The 20,392-nt window shown below is 47.1% G+C and overlaps 2 protein-coding genes across 4 annotated transcripts; both read left to right on the forward strand.

The window, feature by feature from the left end:
* The first annotated feature begins 605 nt into the window (after positions 1-605).
* LOC123160418 (type I inositol polyphosphate 5-phosphatase 10-like) lies at positions 606-3,327 on the forward strand. Of its 2 annotated transcripts, none has more exons than XM_044578238.1 (8): positions 606-885; positions 978-1,035; positions 1,126-1,225; positions 1,355-1,459; positions 1,603-2,445; positions 2,529-2,637; positions 2,724-2,872; positions 2,938-3,327. In XM_044578238.1, exons 2-8 carry the CDS (start codon positions 990-992, stop codon positions 3,074-3,076), a joined length of 1,491 nt encoding a protein of 496 aa, XP_044434173.1. In that variant the 5' UTR covers positions 606-885; positions 978-989; the 3' UTR covers positions 3,077-3,327. The 2 variants fall into 2 exon arrangements, with proteins under 2 accessions (XP_044434173.1, XP_044434172.1); XM_044578237.1 differs by having other exon boundaries at positions 2,943-3,327.
* Positions 3,328-5,813: 2,486 nt separating this feature from the next.
* On the forward strand, positions 5,814-7,933 carry LOC123157336 (metallophosphoesterase 1). Of its 2 annotated transcripts, XM_044575596.1 has the most exons (5): positions 5,814-6,158; positions 6,471-6,945; positions 7,027-7,075; positions 7,332-7,418; positions 7,636-7,933. In XM_044575596.1, the coding sequence occupies exons 1-5, from the start codon at positions 5,934-5,936 to the stop codon at positions 7,883-7,885; spliced, it is 1,086 nt and encodes a 361-aa protein (XP_044431531.1). In that variant the 5' UTR covers positions 5,814-5,933; the 3' UTR covers positions 7,886-7,933. The 2 variants fall into 2 exon arrangements, with proteins under 2 accessions (XP_044431531.1, XP_044431530.1); XM_044575595.1 differs by having other exon boundaries at positions 6,471-7,075.
* The last annotated feature ends 12,459 nt before the right edge of the window (positions 7,934-20,392 follow it).

Here is a 20,392-nt window from a genome sequence, read left to right on the forward strand (position 1 = left end):
TGCTGAAGACCATGGCATGGGTCGTGTTGTTTTTGAGACTGATTGCTTGGCTCTTGTGCAGGCCATCAATTCTGGAACTGTTGATCGATCCTCACTGGGTGCCATCTTTCGCGAGCTCAAATACCTGCTCCAGTTCGGTTTTATTAAGGGGAATGTCTACCACTGTCCACGCACTTGTAATGCCCCAGCCCATGTACTGGCTGCTTTAGGCTGTAGTGGTGCCTATGGGAACGAATTTGTTTGGCTTTCAAACCTCCCTGACAATGTAACTTGTGTTGTGACCACCGATCGGGTTGGTCCTTGGTAATTGAAATGCACGGTGTTCCAGTCAAAAAAAAAGATGACTTTATACTGCAACAGTCTAATTTTATTTCGAGAAACATCAAGTTACTTACTCCGTCCCACGGAGAGAGAGTATCTTTTTGATGATGTACAATTTGTCAGACTGAGAAACAATAGCGAAAGCTGTTGTTTTGCACTGTTTTTCAGATTGTGAAAACGCCATAGCAAAAACCTTCGTTTATTACGGCTGTTTCTTCTCACGAAAATAGATAAGAAGAAGAGGAGAAAAACAGGTGTCTGGTAGCTAGGCAGTTGAGCGACGAGCACCAGCACCCTGCATGCCCGGCGGTTTGCTGCAGCCGCGATCACACGAGTCCCTCCCTACCACCCAGTTTTTCCTCCCCGTTTCCCCCGCCCCTAGCCTCGCCACGATCCTCTCCCGCTCCGAGGAAACAGAATTTTCCCTCCACGACATCCTCTCGATCAAAGCGGCAGCAATGCCGTAGCCAGCCACGTACGCCGTTAGAATGCCGGCCAAGCCATGGTCGACGTCTCGCGATCTCAGACACCGGACGACGTGACCCGCGACGATCGACAAGAAAGGTAAGATCGATCTCGATCTCGACAAGGAAATTAGACTGCACATTTCAATGCGTGGGCGCTTATCTGATTTTGCATTGTCGCTCTCCTTCCAGCGCATAATCACCATGTCCAACATCTTCGGCAAGAAAGGGAAGAGTTTCGGCGGTCCAGGTTAGAAATCAGTTCCTCATTCAGATTCATTCTGCATTTCCTTCTTCCTTGCAACTTTTCCATTCAAACGTAACGAGCATTCATTTGCAGATTCGCCGCATAGTCGTGCAGCACGCGTGCGGTTCAAGAGCGCCAGCCTGAATTGCGTCGACTCGCCCAAGAAGCAGAATGACGACACCTGCAAATACAGGTAGAGTTGGATTGACTCTTCAACAGTCCTCAGTTTGTTGATCTGATCTCTGAATCCTGGTCCCGATAAATATTTTTTCTATTCAAAAAGGATGTTTGCGAATTTACCATGTGCAAATGTTGCTCGCAGGGTGTTCGTTGGTACGTGGAACGTGGGAGGGAAGAATCCCAACGACGGGCTTAACCTGCAGGACTTCCTGCAGGTGGACGAGTCCTCCGACATTTACGTCTTAGGGTAATGCGCGCCATGGCACTTCCTCGTGTGTATTGATTCATGAGTGAGTTTAATGGTGCAATGACAATGGCGATGTGTCATCGCTTTGCCATGTACCATGGCGTTCGTACGTGGGGAATATCTGACCGGCGCTGTATGAGTAGGTTTCAGGAGATCGTTCCCCTGACCGCCGGCAACGTGCTGGTGCTGGAGGACAACGAGCCGGCGGCGAGGTGGCTGGCGCTCATCCACCAGGCGCTCAACCATCCGCAGGAGCAGCCGGACAGCGACGAGCCGCCGCAGCAGCCGCCGGAGCCTGGCCCCGCCGACGCCGGCCGGCAGCAGAACCGCCGTCGCGACGCCATGGCCACCAGGTCCTCCAGCGGCAACCTCTTCTTCCAGACGCCGTCGCTCAAGCTCCTCAGCACCAGCTACCGCGTCGACAGCGCGCTCGTCAAGACCTGCAACTGCTCCGCGGAGGCGTCCCTGCAGCGCCGCCGCGCCACGGAGGTGCGCGAGTCCGTGTACCGCGCCGCCGAGACGCCCCCCGCGAGCACGGCCGCCGAGGCGACGTCGACGTCGTCCGGCGGCTGGGACGACGACGGCGCCGCCGCTGCCACCACGCCGGGGCAGTGCGAGCCGTCGGCGGCGGACGGCGGCGGCATGAGCTACTGCCTGATCGCGAGCAAGCAGATGGTGGGGCTGTTCCTGTCGGTGTGGGTGAAGAAGGAGCTGGTGGAGCACGTGGGGCACCTCCGGGTGGACTGCGTCGGCCGGGGCATCATGCGCTGGCTGGGCAACAAGGGGTGCATCGCCATGAGCATGACGCTGCACCACACCAGCCTCTGCTTCGTGTGCAGCCACCTGGCCTCCGGCGAGAAGGAGGGCGACGAGGTCCGGAGGAACGCCGACGTCGCCGAGATCCTCAAGAGCGCGCACTTCCCCCGCGCATGCAAGTCCTCCGCCGCCCACCAGCGCGTCCTCCCCGAGCGGATCCTCGAGCACGAGTACGTGCCTATCTTCTTGACAATCTTCACCATTAATCTGGCTCTGACACGCAAAAATTCCTCCATTGACCGATGCGCAACAGCAAGATGATCTGGCTCGGGGACCTGAACTACCGGGTCTCCCTGAGCTACGAGGAGACGAGGACGCTGCTGGAGGAGAACGACTGGGACGCTCTGCTGGAGAAGGACCAGGTACTGTCTGAATCCGAACTGCAAATTTTCTTCAGACACTGCACACCTATCTCTCTGCTCAATGGCCCGGCTTTGTTGCATTGCAGCTGATGATCGAGAGGGAAGCGGGGAGGGTGTTCGGCGGCTGGAAGGAGGGCAAGATCAGCTTCGCGCCGACGTACAAGTACACGCAGAACTCTGACGCGTACGCCGGCGAGACGGTCAAGTCCAAGAAGAAGCGGCGAACGCCGGCATGGTACGTACTCCCTGCGAACGCCGCCGGCGGTTGTAAAAGCTTGTTGCTGAGGACTTGCATGCCAGCGTAGGTGCGACCGGATACTGTGGCACGGCGAAGGCATCGAGCAGCTGCAGTACCTGCGGGGCGAGTCCAGGTTCTCCGACCACCGGCCGGTCTGGGGCGTGTTCGCCGTCGAGGTGGAGGCCGGCGGCGGCAGGATGAGGAACTGCTACTCGATGTCCGCGCGGATCGGCCACGACAAGCCGGGGTCGCCGCAGAGGCACGGCGGCTCCGTCGAGCCCTCGTCGTAGCCGCGGCCTTGTAGTTGTATGTATGATGTAGCTTAATTAACTGCTAAAGGGTCAGGAATGATTTGGAGCCACCATTGACAGGTTAAGATCGCAGCTCGATCTTGTCAGGCTAATGTATGTTACTACTAACAGAAAACTAATAAAAGGGTTCTAACTATATTACGTAACACTCTTCGATTTGAAGATATCTGAAGTATAAGCACAAAAAAGTCTCACATCACGATTTCCATGACATAGTCCATCTTGGAACAGTGGTATTAATATATGGTTTCATTAATTCTTAAAATCAACTGATGCCGATAACTGTCCCACGTGTGACATAATGGACACCCGACCATACGAGTCGCGTGGTCGTACCAAGAAAACAGCCCACACGACATTGTGTGGGCGAACATTAAAACTACCTACATGTCTGGACGCAACTACTTCGTGCTACACACGAACCAACAACAACTACTCACCCCCACCCCGCATATGTGTCACGAAGCAATTCCACCCTGACATTTTTTGATAGCAACTTTAGTTATCCCGGGATGGCAACTTTAGTTGTAAATCATGTCAACGTCTCTGTTTCCTTTTTCCTTTTTTGGTTTCATTCGGGTTAATTATAGTTGCCATGTCTAATTAATGACAGTTGTCATGTGTGATCAAACAATAATTGACGTGCATGATTGACTAGTTGCCATAAACCATACTTGCCATGTATGGTCAAACATAGTTGCCATGTGTGATTGACTAGTTGCCATAAACCATACTTGCCATGTATGGTCAAACATAGTTGCCATGTGTGATTAACTAGTTGTCACATATGCACACCAGTAGTTGCCGTCTATCACCGTGTGAGTGTCGTGTGGGCGAAGAGCAGTTTCGCCCCAATGTTCAGGCGAGCGTCATGTGTGTCGTCCGGGCGAGGAGCACCCACACGTGTGGCACTAAATGTAAATGATAACACCCACACGATGTTGGTTGTTTACGTAGCTCTCCACCCAGATGGCATCTGCTTCAAAATTCGTGCAGATGAATCGAACAACATTGAGTGCATGTGGACGTGTTGATAAGTGCCACACGTATGTGCGCTATCATTTGGATAGTTAATTTGTTTAACCCTCTTTCGGAATAACAGCCCCAGATTAGAGAATCAAATTGCATGTCCACCACAAATGCATTATGCATATAATTTGTAATATCTTTTCAAGATAACAATATGGCTTTATTCATTAAATAAACAAATTACGCCAGATAGAAGTAAAACGCTAAAGCACACACAAATACAGAAGAATACAATTAAAAGCTACACCGAAGTTGTTTGAAGTCGTTGCCTATAGCTTCATCTTTTTATATTTTCACTTTTGCTCGAGCCTGCGATGTAAAATATGCACAAGCTAGACTGATCTCAAAGACATGCACAAACTAGACTGATCTCAAAGGTTCTAAAAAGGCACGTGAGTTGTTCAGCTCAATAGGTGAGGACTTACGATCACTTAATGCAATGCAACTGGGACAACCCTTGCAAGGCAGTTTCGTATTATAACAACGGGGAAGAATATTGTGAAAACAAAAGGTGAAATAGAAGAACCAGCGATTAGATCAAACTCATTTTCTAAAAAAAAAAAACAGCGATTAGATCAAACTCGACCTTAGACTTGTCTTAACCATCGCCCTTTCTTTTCCATGAGCAACTTTCAATCTATTTATGTTTAATAATGGCAGTACAAAGAGCAAGAGAGATAATAAAAATTACAACCATGTCCGTGGATCACCTAGCGATGACTACAAACACTGAAGCGAGACGAAGGCGCCCTGCCGTCATCGCCCCTCCTTCATCGGAGCCGGGCAAACCTTGTTGTAGTAAACAGTCGGGAAGTCGTCGTGCTAAGACCCCATAGGACCAACACATCAGAGTAGAAACCATCGCTGATGAAGAAAGTCGTAGATCAGAAGATCAAACCTGTAAACACCCAAATAAAAACGAATGAAGACCGGATCCAAACAGATCCACCGAAAACCAGCACCGACTGAATCCCGCGAGATCCAATGGAGATAAACCTTCACACGCCCTCCGACGATGCTAGATACACTATCGGAACGGGGATAGAACGTGTGAGACATTATTCCTACTACTAAGGGACATCGCCGCCACCACACAAACCCAACCAAGACGATGACCTAACAAGAACAAGAACAGGGTCCCTCCTGCCGCCGGGGGGCCGAGATCTTCCACACCTCCATGCCCTAGAGGCCATCGAAGATAGGGCGGACCGGCGACGGCGCCGACGAGAGAAGAAGAGCTTTTTTGGTGGAGGAAGAAAGAGATCCTTAACCATCGTCTTTGAGAAGCCAAAGCACTGAAAGATAACCCACACATAATCAATCACAATTCTAATCATCTAACCAATTGTTGTTTACCACTCGGTTAATAAATCTTGGACGTAGAGTTGTTGTTTTTTATATACAGCCCGAGAGTTGATAATACACAATTTGATTGATGCAGAAATAAAAATTGCAAGTTCTTTGGACAATGCTGGAACTACTATTTAGCGTTCAGTGCAGCTACTGATCTAAGCCGTTGAATGTTCGATCGTATGGCTGGGAGAAGAAGATAAAAACCCAGGGGAAGAACCTGTCATGGCCAATTACCGCCGGTCAAAACTCGCCGCGAGAAATAAACAAGGAAAACAGCCGCGTCATGGCCGGCGACGACCAAACCGAAGCCCCAGCGCTACTGACCTCACCCTCGCTTTCCTCGCGTTGTCCCGACCTCGCCGGCGATGGCGGCGTGGCCCAGCCCGTGGCTGCCGCTCGTCCTCGTAGCCGCCCTGCTCGCCTTCGAGGACTGGCTCTCCACGCCCTCCTGCTCCGGCGGCTCGCCCGCCCCCGACCTCGCCGCCGGGGACCTCAGGGCGATGATGGTGGCCGACCTGATGCTCCTCGGGTCCGACGCCACCTACGCCGACCGCTTCTTCCGGGACCACGTCACGTCCAAGCTTTTCACTGTAAGTGATCAGATTCAGATGCGGGCGAACCCAAAATTCTTCGAGTTTTTTAGTTCTTAGTAGTCTGGTGCTGAAGTGTCTACAAATTCCTGAAATATATTCCATTTCTAGACGATTATATAGGCTGAATTTCAGGAAATTGGTAATGGTAAATGTCCTAGAAGCTATTTTCACTTCAGTCATAAATCTGATAGAAGATGCATCTCTTATTGGCAAGTGTAAAGGCTAAGTCATTTCAGTTATGAGATTTTTTGATGGATACTGTACACAGTTATGGTTAATACTAATTTGCTGTGTTTATGTCTTCGTCAGAAATCTATTGAAACAACGAATCCAGATATGATCATAGTCCTTGGGGACATCTCAGCAAGGGGTTCAGAGCATAACGAGAGCAAATGGATAGCTGTTCTTGAACAGTTTGAGGGAATATTGGGGCAGTACTCTTCCCTTCCTCTTCATATCGTGTTAGGTGATAAAGATGTTGGCGGATGTTCGAGTTTGGATGGTAAATTGGTGCACCATATGGCCAAGCATTTGCCAGGACTAGATTCAAGTGGTTGTGGCGCTTTTGAGTTTAGTAATATCAGTTTTATGTCACTAAATGCGGTTGCACTGCTCTGTGGTGGCAACACGTTGCGCTTCAATGTTGAGAAGGTTTTGGAGAGGGAAAGCCATCATTTCCAAAAGAAAGGGTTAAATGGAGCAGATCATTCTCCTCTGGGAAGTGAAAACGGAGAAGGTGTCGGTGCCCACAGTTGGAGGCAAAACAGCATGACGTTGGGATCAGGTCCTGTCCTTTTGCTCCACATTCCACTACATAAGTCCCAAAAGTCTGACACAGGAGTCATTGGTGTTCCCATGTTTCCAGATGGAACTGTCTCAGATCATCCTTTGGTTCCCCCGAGTTCAAAGCTAAGGTAAATCTTGTATAGTGTGTATTGTGAACATACTTTTTTGTTGAGAGTCATAACTCCTGCTCCATACCAATGCTGATACATTTCTGTGGATACTTTGCAGTTACATGTGAGCTTTACCTGTTGATGTTTTTTTAATATCGCCTAACTTGAATTTTTTGGAACATTAAATAGCGTACAATGTGCATTTGTGTGTCTCTGTGTTGCCTTTATTATTGGTTTGATGATTATATTCTGACGTGCTAATTGGACCCCGCAGGGGAGTTGATGGCAGGAGGCTATATGATCAATCGCATACCCTCCCTGCAAATTCAACACAGTATATTCTTCAAGCGCTTAAACCAAGGTTAGTCCTCCATATACCGCATATTTTGGCAAATGTATATCTGTGAATTGAATTACTTAGACATGTTAATGATGGTCCTTTTGTTGCACTTTTGCTTGTTGCAATTTTAACCGTGTGTGATACTTTGGTAAAAGAAATTCTTGTACACACAAATTCTTATTGAGTCTGTTCCTCAAGGATGGCACTTGAAGGCCTACTCTCATTTTTCTTTCCACAGGATTATATTTAGTGCTCATGCTGATAGCTTCTCAGACCACACCCATCCTGATGGGACAAGGGAAGTAACAGTACCAGCTATGACGTGGAAGAAAGGAGGAATGCCAGGTTTTGCCATCGCTACATTTGGACAAAAAGGCGTTGTATCTGTAAATTGCTGTTGGCTAGTTCAGGAATGGTACATAATGACAGGATATTCAGTATTTTTGTTCTTGACAGCTCTTGCAATAAGATGGTCACACTGGATATGAAATGAAATTATATAATTTATTTGAAGGTATGATTGGTGACTTATCTTACCTAGAATGTGTTCTACATAATTTCATTTCTCGCATGATCGCTGTCTTGGGTATTAGGTTGATACTGAAGTTAGAACATTGTATACACTAATGAACTGCGATCAAACGAAGCGAACCGTCGGTCAGACGGGTGAACCGAGAGCATGACGGATTCGGTCATCAGTCTGACTTTTGAAACTCTATGGTCTTGATTGATCCATTTCCCTGTTTCCTTCTTATTTTGTCTTCTTCTTTTTCTTTTTCGTTTTCGTTTTTCCTGTTGCTTTTGCCTTTAATTTTATCTTCTGTTTTCCCCCTCGTCCATCCCTTCTTTTTTTCCAACTTTATTCTTTTTTGGGTTTTATGTTTTAATTTTTTTAACTCCTTGGACTTTGAACATTTCTATACCCATATATAGCCTGCAGCAGACCGTACCTCAATGAGTGTTTTCTTGTTAAGTGGAATGGATGAAAACCTGTTGATTAGGTAGTAGGCGGTGGAGGCTGCTTCAGCCCAAAAACGTTTGAGAGAAGTCCACATTACAACCATGAACTAACCACTCATGGATGAAAACCATGAACTAGCACTGCCCAGTTAGTGGTCAACTCCGTCAAAACCACCCGACTTAGCCAAAACCACGAGCAGGGTTGAGTTCTAGACCGCGTGGTTAGTTTGGGGGTGTAGGGTGACCGGTTTTGAAGTTCAGGGTTGAATTCTAAATCGAGTGGTTAGTTCAGGGTTGTAATGTGGACTTTTTTCAAAATGTTTGCCCATATGAGCATTGGACAACCTGAAGCGAGCCGTGGAGATGATGCTCATGCTCATGCGCTCAGCCTCACCATTCAGTTGAGGAGTGTACGGTATGGTGTGTTGCTTGACGATGCCTAAGTTTCTGCAATAACCGTTAAAAGCTTTTGACCGGAGTTTCATACCATTGTAAGTACGAATTATTTTTACCTCCTCTCAGTTTGCCTTTGTACCATAACTTTCCATTCTTAATTAAAGGCATTGAAAACATCATATTTATGTTTCAAAAAATAATGCCACACTAATCTTTTGATACCTTCAAAACTCCACCTTGTTTGTATCCTTTGATGTCAAGGGTACTAAGCGAGATGAGGTTTATCGTCATGTTTGGTATGTGTCTCATATCTGTTAGCGTGTGTACGTATCATGTCATCATGCGTCCTGATCTGGATAGAACCAATGCCCACAATCTCACGTGGGTTGTCATTACACACAGTGGCGGACCCAGGAATGGGTCAGGCCCCATGCGAACTGAGCCAAGGCCCAGGCAGCTCCGTTGACTGTAGTGTTTTATTGTAGCCCCTTCTGCCTGGGCCTTACGCCCCAGGCCATCGCGTGAATCCGCCCATGATTACACACAACATATCCACTCTTGCATAAACTTATTAGTATTAAACCAATCTTTGTTACAACATTTATGAAGCGAATAGGTAGAAACAAGTATCCGTTCACCATGACAAGAAACACAAACCGCAAAAACAACATGAGCATCTCACATTGGAGTTGCTCTAACATGCCCAACGAGAGCAGTAACATATAGAGGGGTTGGTATGTTAGGAAAGTTTGGACAGGTTGGTATCGGTTCAGGTGGGCATGCTAGGAGAAAACCAAGCAATTGAAAAAACCCGGTAGGAAGACGTCCTCGTTGGTTGCTGGTAAAGAAACGAGACGATGTACATATCTCTTTCAAGTTTATGCTTGGCTAGAATGGAGAGTGCTGAGGCCTCCTGCCGAGTATGTGAGGCTGGCGTGTGGACCCAATCAGCTGGTGGCCTTGCCCTTTTGCCATGTACGTGTGTTGCCTGCAGCTGGGACACAACCATGCTATACATACGCTGCCATGATGTCACACTCTAACAAAAAAAAAATAGCTGGTGGCCAGTTTGGTTAGCGCTAAGAAAATCATCATCTAGAAAAAAAATAGAAAATTATCTCCAAGTCATTCTATTCTCTCCAGCAACGATGTCGATCCAACTGCCCAATATTTTTTGCCACCGTCAGTGCCACCTATGCTGCCGCCTCCGCCAAGTCCCATCCCCCGTGCAACTCCCCGTGTGACTTCTCCTCATCGCATTGCAGCCTCCCAGCAAGGTCCACCCATCTGTCACCTTCGTCGTCTCTCTCTCGCCACTTCCGCCCCATTACCCTGCTCGGCGGGTCGCTTACTATAATTGCCATGGCCACTGCCCACCTGCCAGGAGGAGAAGGCAGTGCCCTCTGATGGGTTGATCGCGCACGACTAAATCGGTGAATTGATGTGGCCATGGCGTCTCCTGCCTGATGAGCGACGATTACAAATCTACAACACTGAGTCAGTACTGACTTCACGTGTTCTTTCCCTTCAAAAAGTTTTGAATTGTTTCTATTCTTCTTTCTGTTAGTTCTCCTGTGCCAAAACATGTTCGGTGTCAGACTGGTGTCAATTTTGTTGACGCAACTTGGTTTGTTTCTGTCAGTAGTTTGAGCAGGTTGTTTCTGTCGCTACAATATTGTTGCACCTTAAATGATTGTATGGCTAATCATGTACTTGAGAGTTGATAATACATTTCTCTTGTTTCTTGTGTAAAATCTTACGTTTAAAATTTAAATCTGAGAAAAACGCAGAAAACACACTAACTGTTTGCTATTCTTGACTTTTTTTGCTTGGAGTGCATAAGTTTGCTAGACGAAGATGAAGTATTTGTGGAAGTGGTCATGCGACGATACATATTGTTTTGCCATGTGTTGTACTTATAGATTGTTTTGTCATGTGCTATATTCAAATGAATACACTCCCGTAGAAAAAAGATGGTATCCATCATTACACATAGCTGATAATTAGTTGTTATGTTGACATTAGAACAATCTGTCAGCACATGAAACACTTTACTGATGTTGAAGAAAGGCAGGAAAGCACTAGAGTAAACACAATAATGTTTACCCAAATGCTTATGTCCATCTCTATTATCCACCTCCATCATGCACAACACACAAACCAGGCGATGCAAAACGCAACTATAGCGGTAGCCGGCACGGGTGCAGCACAGCGCGCCCTATTCAAGAATTCGTCCGATTAACCAGTTAACTTGCCGATTAACCCCTACTCATAGGGTCACCGAGTAGCCGATAAACCAATAAATCGTCCGATTAATTGATTAAATGGCCGATTAACTTACCAATTAGCCTATTAATCCCCTACTCGCAAGCCAATCGAGCAGCTACCAGTTAACGATTTCCTCAACAATGACAGCGCGCCATACTTTCTAGTTCTCTTTAATAGTAGAGATAATTTATTTACATGCGCTTAGCTAACTTTGCTAGTCCCTATAAAATACCACTGCCCTGCCTCCCTCTATCCATCTCATCCATGATCATTCCCACATCCCCTGCCTCCTTCCCCTCGTCCACTGCCCATGCCCATTGCGAAGCACTCTGTCATTGGCCTCACCATCGCGCTCCTGGTAGCGGTGCTCGTGGTGGTCGACCTAGCCGTCTCGCTAGACACGTTCAACGACAACAAGGTGATGACCAACTCCACCATGCCCGTCGAGGTGCAGTTTCCCCGAAGTTGGCGCCCAATGACTCTTCCTTGACGACGACAAGACCTTCGCACCCAATAATGTCCGGGAAGCGGATACCAGCGGTGCCGACGACAACAAAGTATGGGGTAGATTACAAACACTGGAGATTTACAGCTAACCGACTTATCTCGTGAGGCGGCTTACAAAGGATATATATAGTAGAGGTGACATATGACGATAATGATCCGTACCATGCAGGGGAGGGGGGCATCGCCCCCCAGGCCTCCACTCCACCAGAAATTCGACTACCACGTTAGCGCCACAACCACGCGGTCGACCAGGCAACACTCGGTACTGGCGCAATAACAGCTATGCGTCGCGCCGGCTACGTGGTTCAACCTCACCCTCACCGGCTACGGAAAAAATATAGTCGACTTCTTCTTTCAATCCGATAACCTTTACATGTCAGGCTTTGCCAACAATCAGGGGAAGTTGTTCGTCTTTCAGCCTCAAGCAGATCAGTACACGATGCCAGGCGCAACGCTGCTGTCCTTTGGCGGCGGCTACCCCGACCCTTTTCTGCAAGAAGGATGGGGCTAGTGGACCGTTGACGGTGAAGATCAACATAGACGAGGCACTCGAGCATATGAAGACTCTCGCCAACCACCAGGGCGGGCCTGACGAGAAGCTGGAGGTCCCCTTTGCGTTCTTTATCTTTTCTTTTCGAGAGTACGTCAATAGCGTACCATACTTTTATAGAAGATAGAAAACATAATTACAAGAGCTTGCCGGGGATGCGTTCTTTATCCTCATGATCGCATAGGCCAAGCGCTTCGCTCCAATCCGAGGTTCCGTCTTTAATCGGTGGGAAAGCGGCGTTCTGTGTGTCGTCAACGACCTAGTCCTGGTGAAACCCAAAGTCTATGCCCTCGATATGTTGACAAAATGACGCCTCTTTTCTTGGGCTTTGCTGAGCTGGCATAGGCATGGACAGACCAGCGACCGCGTGGAGCAAGAACCAGGAGGCGACGGAGATCAGACACGCAAGTCCAGAAGATGCGCTTTCCAAGGTTAATCCGATCCTTCAGCCCTCCAAATGCAGCTGGACCCAATACTCTGTGTTGTATTGTGAGTTTGTGGAAGTTGTAGTGTCAACTGTGTTGCGAGTTTGTTGCAATTGTAGTGTCAACCACTTCGTGAGTTTGTGGCAGTTTGTGCCGAGTGCATCGTGGCTTCTGAGTAAAACTGAATGAATAAAATAAAATGACCATTCTCTGTTAGTTTTCATCATGTTCATCATTTGTTTGTTCCCACTTTCACTAATCCCCGTAGCATGATTGGTGCAATGTTTGTGCTTACACTGATGAGCCTTATTGATGTGTTGAAAAAACTTTTGGGATATTATTTTTAGATGAAGGTGAGGAATATTTTAAATGTTTTTTCCTTTTTGGATGAAGGTGATGACCTCATATATGTTTTTTAAAATGGAGGGCTACGCAAAGTGCCGCTCGCTGGTAGGCTGCATTGATGATTTTTTTTCTTTTTAACTTCTTTTTCTAGATAGAGGTAATGATTTTTTAATGTTTTTCTAGATGGAGGCAGTGACTTCGGGTTTCTCTTTAAATTAAAACGTGCGCATAACTTCCTCTCAAGCGGCATCACAGGGTGGCCTCCCAACCATTAGTGTAGATATCAAACGTTGGAAGGGGTCAAACACAAGAACTAAAAGCATTTCGTGTTGATAATGTAGAAAATATAGGGGTGATTGTAGCAAAAAAAGAACACGAGTAACGACTGAAAATGGTGCCAAGTGCTGCTAGGTAGTACTCTATCGTCTTCGTGTCTACAGGTAGGTAGTGCTGCTAGGTACGCTGAACGTATATTGTAACAGCCAGGTTTTTCATTGTTTGGTCTAAAGAAGTACACAGTGTGAAAAATACTCCAAATCAGTTTTTGTAATACCATATGATATGTCGGTTTCTGTCACATCCCTAGTTCTGGCCTGTCCTATGCCTGCTTCCATCTGAGCATCATGTTTAAATTTTTTGAAAACCTGAACTGAGGAATTCAGAAGCCTCAAAACCCTAAATAAAAGAAGGGCAAAAACCCTAAAATCTCATCCATTGTTCCAAAATGCTCTTCTTAGATGTTTAATATTTTTTGGCAAGGGTTTTGATCCAAACCAAAAATAATGAACATTTTAAAAGGATTTATTTTGGGACTTTGAATTTAAATCAATACTATCTTGAATTTGAACTTATATCCAAATATTACTGAATATATGTTCAAATAACTGAAACATTTTTATGTGCTTTGGTATAATTCCATTGTGCTAAAAAAAATGTTCAGGGGAATTTTGTCACTGTCTTTGAATTTGTTTTATTTCAAAACAGTGGCAAAAGATTAAATAAAAAAACAAAACAGAAGAAAAATATGAAACAGAACAGAACTTACCTGGCGCCACTTACCTGGCCCAGCTCCTCCAGCGGCCCAGCCCAGCCCATCTACCTCGCCGCTCGTCGTCTTCCTCTGCCAGTAGGCAGAGGCGAGGCGTGGCGCGCGCCCGAGAACCCCGGCCACCTCCTGCTTCGCGCTGGAGGCCGCCCTTCGTCCTAATCCACGCCACGGAGCGCCACGCACCTCCCTGCCTCTCTCCTTCACTCTCCCGCGCCTTCATCCTCTCCCCTGGATTTCTCTCTCACTCGCCTGAACGGAGCCGGCGGCACCGACGAGCTCCCTCGCGGCCACCGCCACCCCCTAGCCTCGCCGATGCGCTCAAAGGCTCCGCCTCGACCCCCTCCTTCTCCCCACCGAGCCACAAGGCCCCGGACGTGCCGCAACACCGCCCACGATGTCTTCTTCAACCTCGGGACCGCCGGCCATCTTCGTCAAATTCGTCGGCTCCGGACCGTCCCCGACCTCGCCGAGCGTCCCCTCGTCATCGCCGTGAGCCACTGACCTTTTCCCCTAACTTAGCATGCTTTCCTCCGTGCCGTAGCACCGTTCCCCACGAGCACCGAAGCCACCATCCGCCATTGCTGCTGCACGCATAGCCTCCGTGCTCCCCTGGCCTCACTGTGCTGCTCTTAGTGCTCCCCATGCCTAGCAGGTGCTGCCCAGCCTCTCCATTTGCTCACTGATGCACCGTAGCGACGCGCCCGAGCACCACCGAACACCATCGCCGCCAAAGCTCGTCGCCGGCATGAGTTCCGGCGACCCCACGACCTCCCACTCGGTCCTCTGGATGCGCGAGAGCAAGGGCCATCCCCTGGTGCCCTCAGCGCGCCAAGCTGACGCCTCTAGCGCAAGTCCGGCGTGCCCCGCCGTGTCCTGTGGTCGCCGCCGGCTGGTCTCCGGTGGCTGACGTGGCACCATTAGTTTAGGTGCTAATCGCGTTTAGTCAGTGTCGTGTGTCGATGACATATGGGCCCCACGCCCTTAACTAACCACGGTTAACCCCCTGTTTAGTTTAAGTTAACCACAGTGGCCCCACGCGTCGGAGTTGACCTAGCTGACGTGGCCGTTGACCGGTCCCACCTGTCAGTGGGTTAAACAACCCTGTGTCACTGACGTGTGGCCCCCACACGTCAGGTTTGACCAGCAGCAGCGTCTGTTGACCTGCTGACGTCACGGTGACGCACTGCTGACGCAGTAAATGTTTTCTGGAATTTAAATAATTCTTAAATGATTTATTAATTTCAGAAAATAGCTAAAACTTCAATAAATCATAGAAATTCAACCGTAACTCCAAATGAAATAAATTATATATGAAAAATTATCAGAAAAATTCAAGGAATCCATCTGTACCACTTTCATGCATGTTAGAACAACTTATAGATGCTGTTTAGCACAAATCAATTAAATGGCATTTGAATAATCGCATATGGAGTTTAAATTTGAATCTTGTATTCAAACCAACTTCATTTAATCTGTTGCTAGATGCATTAGCCCAAAACACATTCATATTGCCATGTCATGAGCATGCATCATATTGTGCATTGCATTGATTGTATTTCTTCTTTGTTGCCGGTATCTGTTCCCTCCCGGTAGACGATGTTCCGACGTTGTGATCGTTGACACTGATGAAGACTCAATGTTATCTTCAGAAGTGCCAGGCAAGCAAAACCCCCTTGTTCATTCCGATAAAATCCCACTCTCTCGCTCCTGCTCTCTTTTACTGCATTAGGACAACAACGACATATTTGTTACTTGCTGCGGTAGTTGAACCCCTTTATCCTCTGCATGACCTGTCATTGCCACAGTAAATAGATGAAACCCACTAGCATGAGTAGGAGTTGTTTGAGCCCTATTGTGCCTACTCATTCATGCTTGTTTGTCATGCCTGCTACTGCTTAGAGTTGAGTCAGGTCTGATTCATCGGGGATGAATCAGAGGCGTGTGAACATGTCCTACTGTGTGTGAGCTAAGTGTGTGAACACGATTTGGTAAAGGTAGCGGTGAGAGGCCATGTAGGAGTACATGGTGGGTTGTCTCATTGAAGCCGTCCTTAGGAACTGAGTTCTGTGTTTGTGATCCATGATTCAGCTACTGCCATGCATTGGGCCCTGAAATATGACCCCGCTCGACTTCTTATTCACCCTTGTCCTCTGTCCAGGAGTTGCAAGTAGTTTCTGGTGTTTGTAGTATGCTGGAGGCCGTGGATAGCACTGACCGTAGGGGTGGGCTGTGATGCGGTAGGCACGTGGCCGGGTAAACCGGGCACCCGTTTGGTGTCACGGAACCCTGTTCACATCGTTTGGGGCTGTGAGCGAAACTCCGGCCGGATCTCCTCATGGATGGAACCCGAATAGGCGATAAACCTGGACTAGAGACTTGAGTGTTTAGGTAGGTCGTGGTCTACACCCACGTCGGCTTTCGCTTGAAGTCTGCCGAGCACATGTCGTGTGCAGACGCTAAGTGGTGGAAACATGTATGAAGAAGTACACCCCTGCAGGGTTAACATCATCTATTCGAATAGCCGTGTCCGCGGAAAAGGACTTCTGGGTTGCTTATATCAGTTCATAGACAAGTGAAAGTGGATACTCTAAAATACGCAAGATAAGCGTGAGTGCTATGGATGGCGTTCTCGTAGGGAGACGGGAGCGGATCCATAGTGGTGTATTGATATGGTGAATATGTGGACTCATGTGCGCCACCTCAAAAGAGTTACTTGCAGTCGTAGTTCAGGATAGCCACCGAGTCAAAGTTGGCTTGCTGCAGTTAAACCCCACCACCCCCTTTGTTGATAATGATGCATATGTAGTTAGCTCTGATGTAAGTCTTGCTGGGTACATTTGTACTCACGTTTGCCTATTTTATGTTTTGCAGAGAGACTTCAGTCTCACTAGTAGTTCCGCGTGGACTTCGACGTTTAGCTTGTTACCTCAGCTACGATCTTGTGCCCTCGGCAGGATCTGATAGATAGTCAGGCTTCTCAGCCTTTTTCATTTATAGATGTCTGTACCCAGACATGATAGCTTCCGCTTGTGCTTTGACCTGTATGCTCTGATTGTTGGGTCATAAGACCCATGTTTGTAATATCTCGCTCCTCGGAGCCTATTGATTAAAATACTTGAGTTGTAGAGTCATGTTGTGATGCCATGTTGTATTTGCACATATCGAGCATATTGTGTGTATGCTATTGAAATGCTTGGTATGTGTGGGATCTGACAACCTAGTTGTCTATCCTTGGTAGCCTCTCTTACCGGGAAATGTCTCCTAGTGTTTCCACCGAGCCATGGTAGCTTGCTACTGCTCCGGGACACTTAGGCTGGCCGGCATGTGTCCTTCTTCGTTCCTGTGTCTGTCTCTTCGGGGAAATGTCACGCGATGAATACCGGAGTCCTGTTAGCCCGCTACAGCCCGGTTCACCGGAGTCCTGCTAGCCCAGTGCTACAGCCTGGATTCACTCGCTGATGACCGACACATTCGATGCTGGGTCATGGATGCCTGTCCCTGTAAGTCTGTGCCACTTTGGGTTTACGACTAGCCATGTCAGCCCGGGCTCCTTATCATATGGATGCTAGCGACACTGTCATATACGTGTGCCAAAAGGCGCAAACGGTCCCGGGCAAAGGTAAGGCGACACCCGTGGGAATACCGTGCGTGAGGCCGCAAAGTGATATGAGGTGTTACATGCTAGGTCGATGTGGCATTGAGTCGGGGTCCTGACAGTGTTGGTATCAGAGCTTGACTGCCTGTAGGATTACCAAGCCAAACTGGTCGAAGTTGAGTCTAGAAATTCTTTAGTTATATAAGGGAATTGATTGTGGGATGGAACGTAAGGCTCTTTTTACTCCTTATACCTCATGGCCTTCTGATCTGAGTCATCATCTTTTCTTCTACGGGGATTAAGAACTAGGCTATCTCTTCTTTCTATCAGGATCACGTGTTAGTAGTCCGTAGACTTATAAGATTGTTGGATTTAAGCCTCAGTTCAGTTTCTACCTCCGTATGTTAACTGTTGATCTCGAAACCTTGATATTGTGCTTCTGAGTGGTTATGCCACCATTTTTGTGAATGTCTCAAATCTTTTCTGAGCATTTACAGCCGTTATGCTGTCCGAGTCATTCCAGGTTTCTAAATAGTCTGATGCATTTGCAAAATCCTTTCCCTCTGGTTTCGATGTTCCTTTATGCCAGCTCAATCACACTAATTGTTGAGTTGAGGTATTCTATTGCCTTGACATTATGTTGGAGTTACTATTATGACCCTAGGTGTCTCAGGGGATCATCTAGTAGTCTAGCCATGATTTATGTTCCAGTGTGATGACTCTGGCCGTCATTATCGAAAGCATCCCGTGATGCCATTTAGTAGTAGGTATTCTATCCCTGGGTTTTGAACCCGAGATTCACCCTACTTGCTTCATGTTGATAGTTTTGCTCGTTCCTTTAGGTTATTAGTAACCTTTGCATTAGTCCTCGATGTTCGTGGTATTCCTTTCTTCCAAATACTATGAACCGCTTATGGCAGATGTTCCTCGCTGATCGAAAGATCACAATCAGAGTGCTCTCGATGGGTTCTCGATTCTACATTGTGACTCTGCCAGTTCTACCTTTCTGCATGGGTTATCCGGAAGAGATATGTGGAATTCGTTCGACATGCTAAACCATGCATCCACAACTCAGAAAATCGTATGTTCCTTTGAGTTGTCCCTCTTTAGTTGTCTTCTGACCCTCGTCTATCAATTGATAGTCAAGAGTATGCGTGCATTCGTTCGTTGATGCCTATTACCCTTGTGGTCCGCCAAGCCATTCTATTTCAGAATGAATAGGAGAAACAAACTCCAGTACCTCATCCATATTTAGGATTGGGTCAAAGTAGTTGTGTTCCGCAGATCAAGTTACAATCCAGCTTCTGGTCTGCTCTACTCGGAAGTATTACCTTCTTTATGACAGGAATTTCATGAGAATTGCACCACCTTTTGTGAATTCTTGACATAGTGATACTTCTCGCCATCCTTTTTCATTCCTCAGTTCCGTGTTGTTGCAGCCGGAGTGCCGACAAGTGAATCATGATGTGTGAACTCAATACTCCTAGCAACCCCATTGCTTGGTAGTTAATGGACAATAATCTTATTCTTAGTATGTTGGTTATTGAATCACCATTCTAAGATTGATCGTGCTACCTAGTCCTTATTTCCTGGTGCACTCTTTGATTGATGAGTTAGGATTTTGTCAAGTCCTCGCTCATTTGATCATATCATCTTGCCCTGAAAAGCAAGATTGTTCTCGAGCTTAGTAACATATCGATGGTTCGTGATTTCCGAAGATCTTCTCGGAAGTATTACCTGGTTGTCACCTGACCGCTATGTCGAGCTCGTGATCAAGTTGGTTTCTTGTGAACCACCTTCTCTCCAAGAATCGGTGTTAGATATCCCTGAGCTAGTTGGTTAAGCTAAACGACAACTTGGAGGGTTGGAAGATAAAAGCTTGCCTGACTTAGTTCGTTCCAAAGGGATATTCTTGTGTAGTGTGTGTTGAAGAAAGATGATATCTTCATCGATTGGTCCCTGTGATCAGTTGTTGGACCTATCGTCTTATCAATCCTTTGATTTGAGTGTGGGCTATCGCCAAATCAAGTCAGAACCAACGATGCTCGTAATGTTGTCTTCCTCGTGGTTAATCCCTCGAGCATACACCATTATATCTTTTGGGTCTGACCAATGCTATCACCGTGTTCACACGATGGTGGAAGTCCAGTGATATGGAAATTCCGATGAGTTGTTGTTGAGTCCATTGACAACATCCTTATCTCCTCCATGATGTTGTTGAACATTAAGTTAGTGTTGGAAACTTTTGAAAGCATTTTCTTCATGCTAGCTCATGAAGTACTTGTTTGATGAAAGGAGTGACTTCCTTTGATTCACGTGCATTTTGATGTAAGCTGCCGTCGTGAATTCGAGAAAGTTTGTTTTTGCTCCTTTGGAATCATCCCAAGTCGGTCATGCACGTGCGAAGAATTCTATGGTCTGTGAGACTGATCATCTTCATTCCATATGTATATCCTAGCACACCAAGCCACTGACTGATTTGTTCAAGGAGAAGGAGTATCTTCATAAGAGCTAATCCGGACTTATGAAAGAACTTCGATATCCTCGCTGATGGTTCCCCCTCCTGAACTCGGTAGTGTTTTTATTATAAGACTACTTTGTGGTCATGCTTGTCTGGAACAACGTGTTCACATGTTTGTAGCAGAACCAGCTCATGTTTTGGAGCTTGCTATCGTAGTTCATCTCCCGAGAATCCCGCAACATCATCTCGTCGATTTGTGTTGCAAACTTCCGTTTTTCTTCCTAGACTCGATGAGTCTGGAATATCCTGACACCAACCAGATCTGAATCTCAGGCAGATATGATGGTTGGAATATTTCCCAAGAATTATAATATTGGTCGCGCGATAACCGGTAAAGTGGATGTCGTGGCCAACACACCCAGCCGGAAGACCTGTTATTA

This window comes from Triticum aestivum, chromosome 7B, assembly GCF_018294505.1.
Source record: "Triticum aestivum cultivar Chinese Spring chromosome 7B, IWGSC CS RefSeq v2.1, whole genome shotgun sequence".
Classification (NCBI taxonomy): domain Eukaryota; kingdom Viridiplantae; phylum Streptophyta; class Magnoliopsida; order Poales; family Poaceae; genus Triticum; species Triticum aestivum.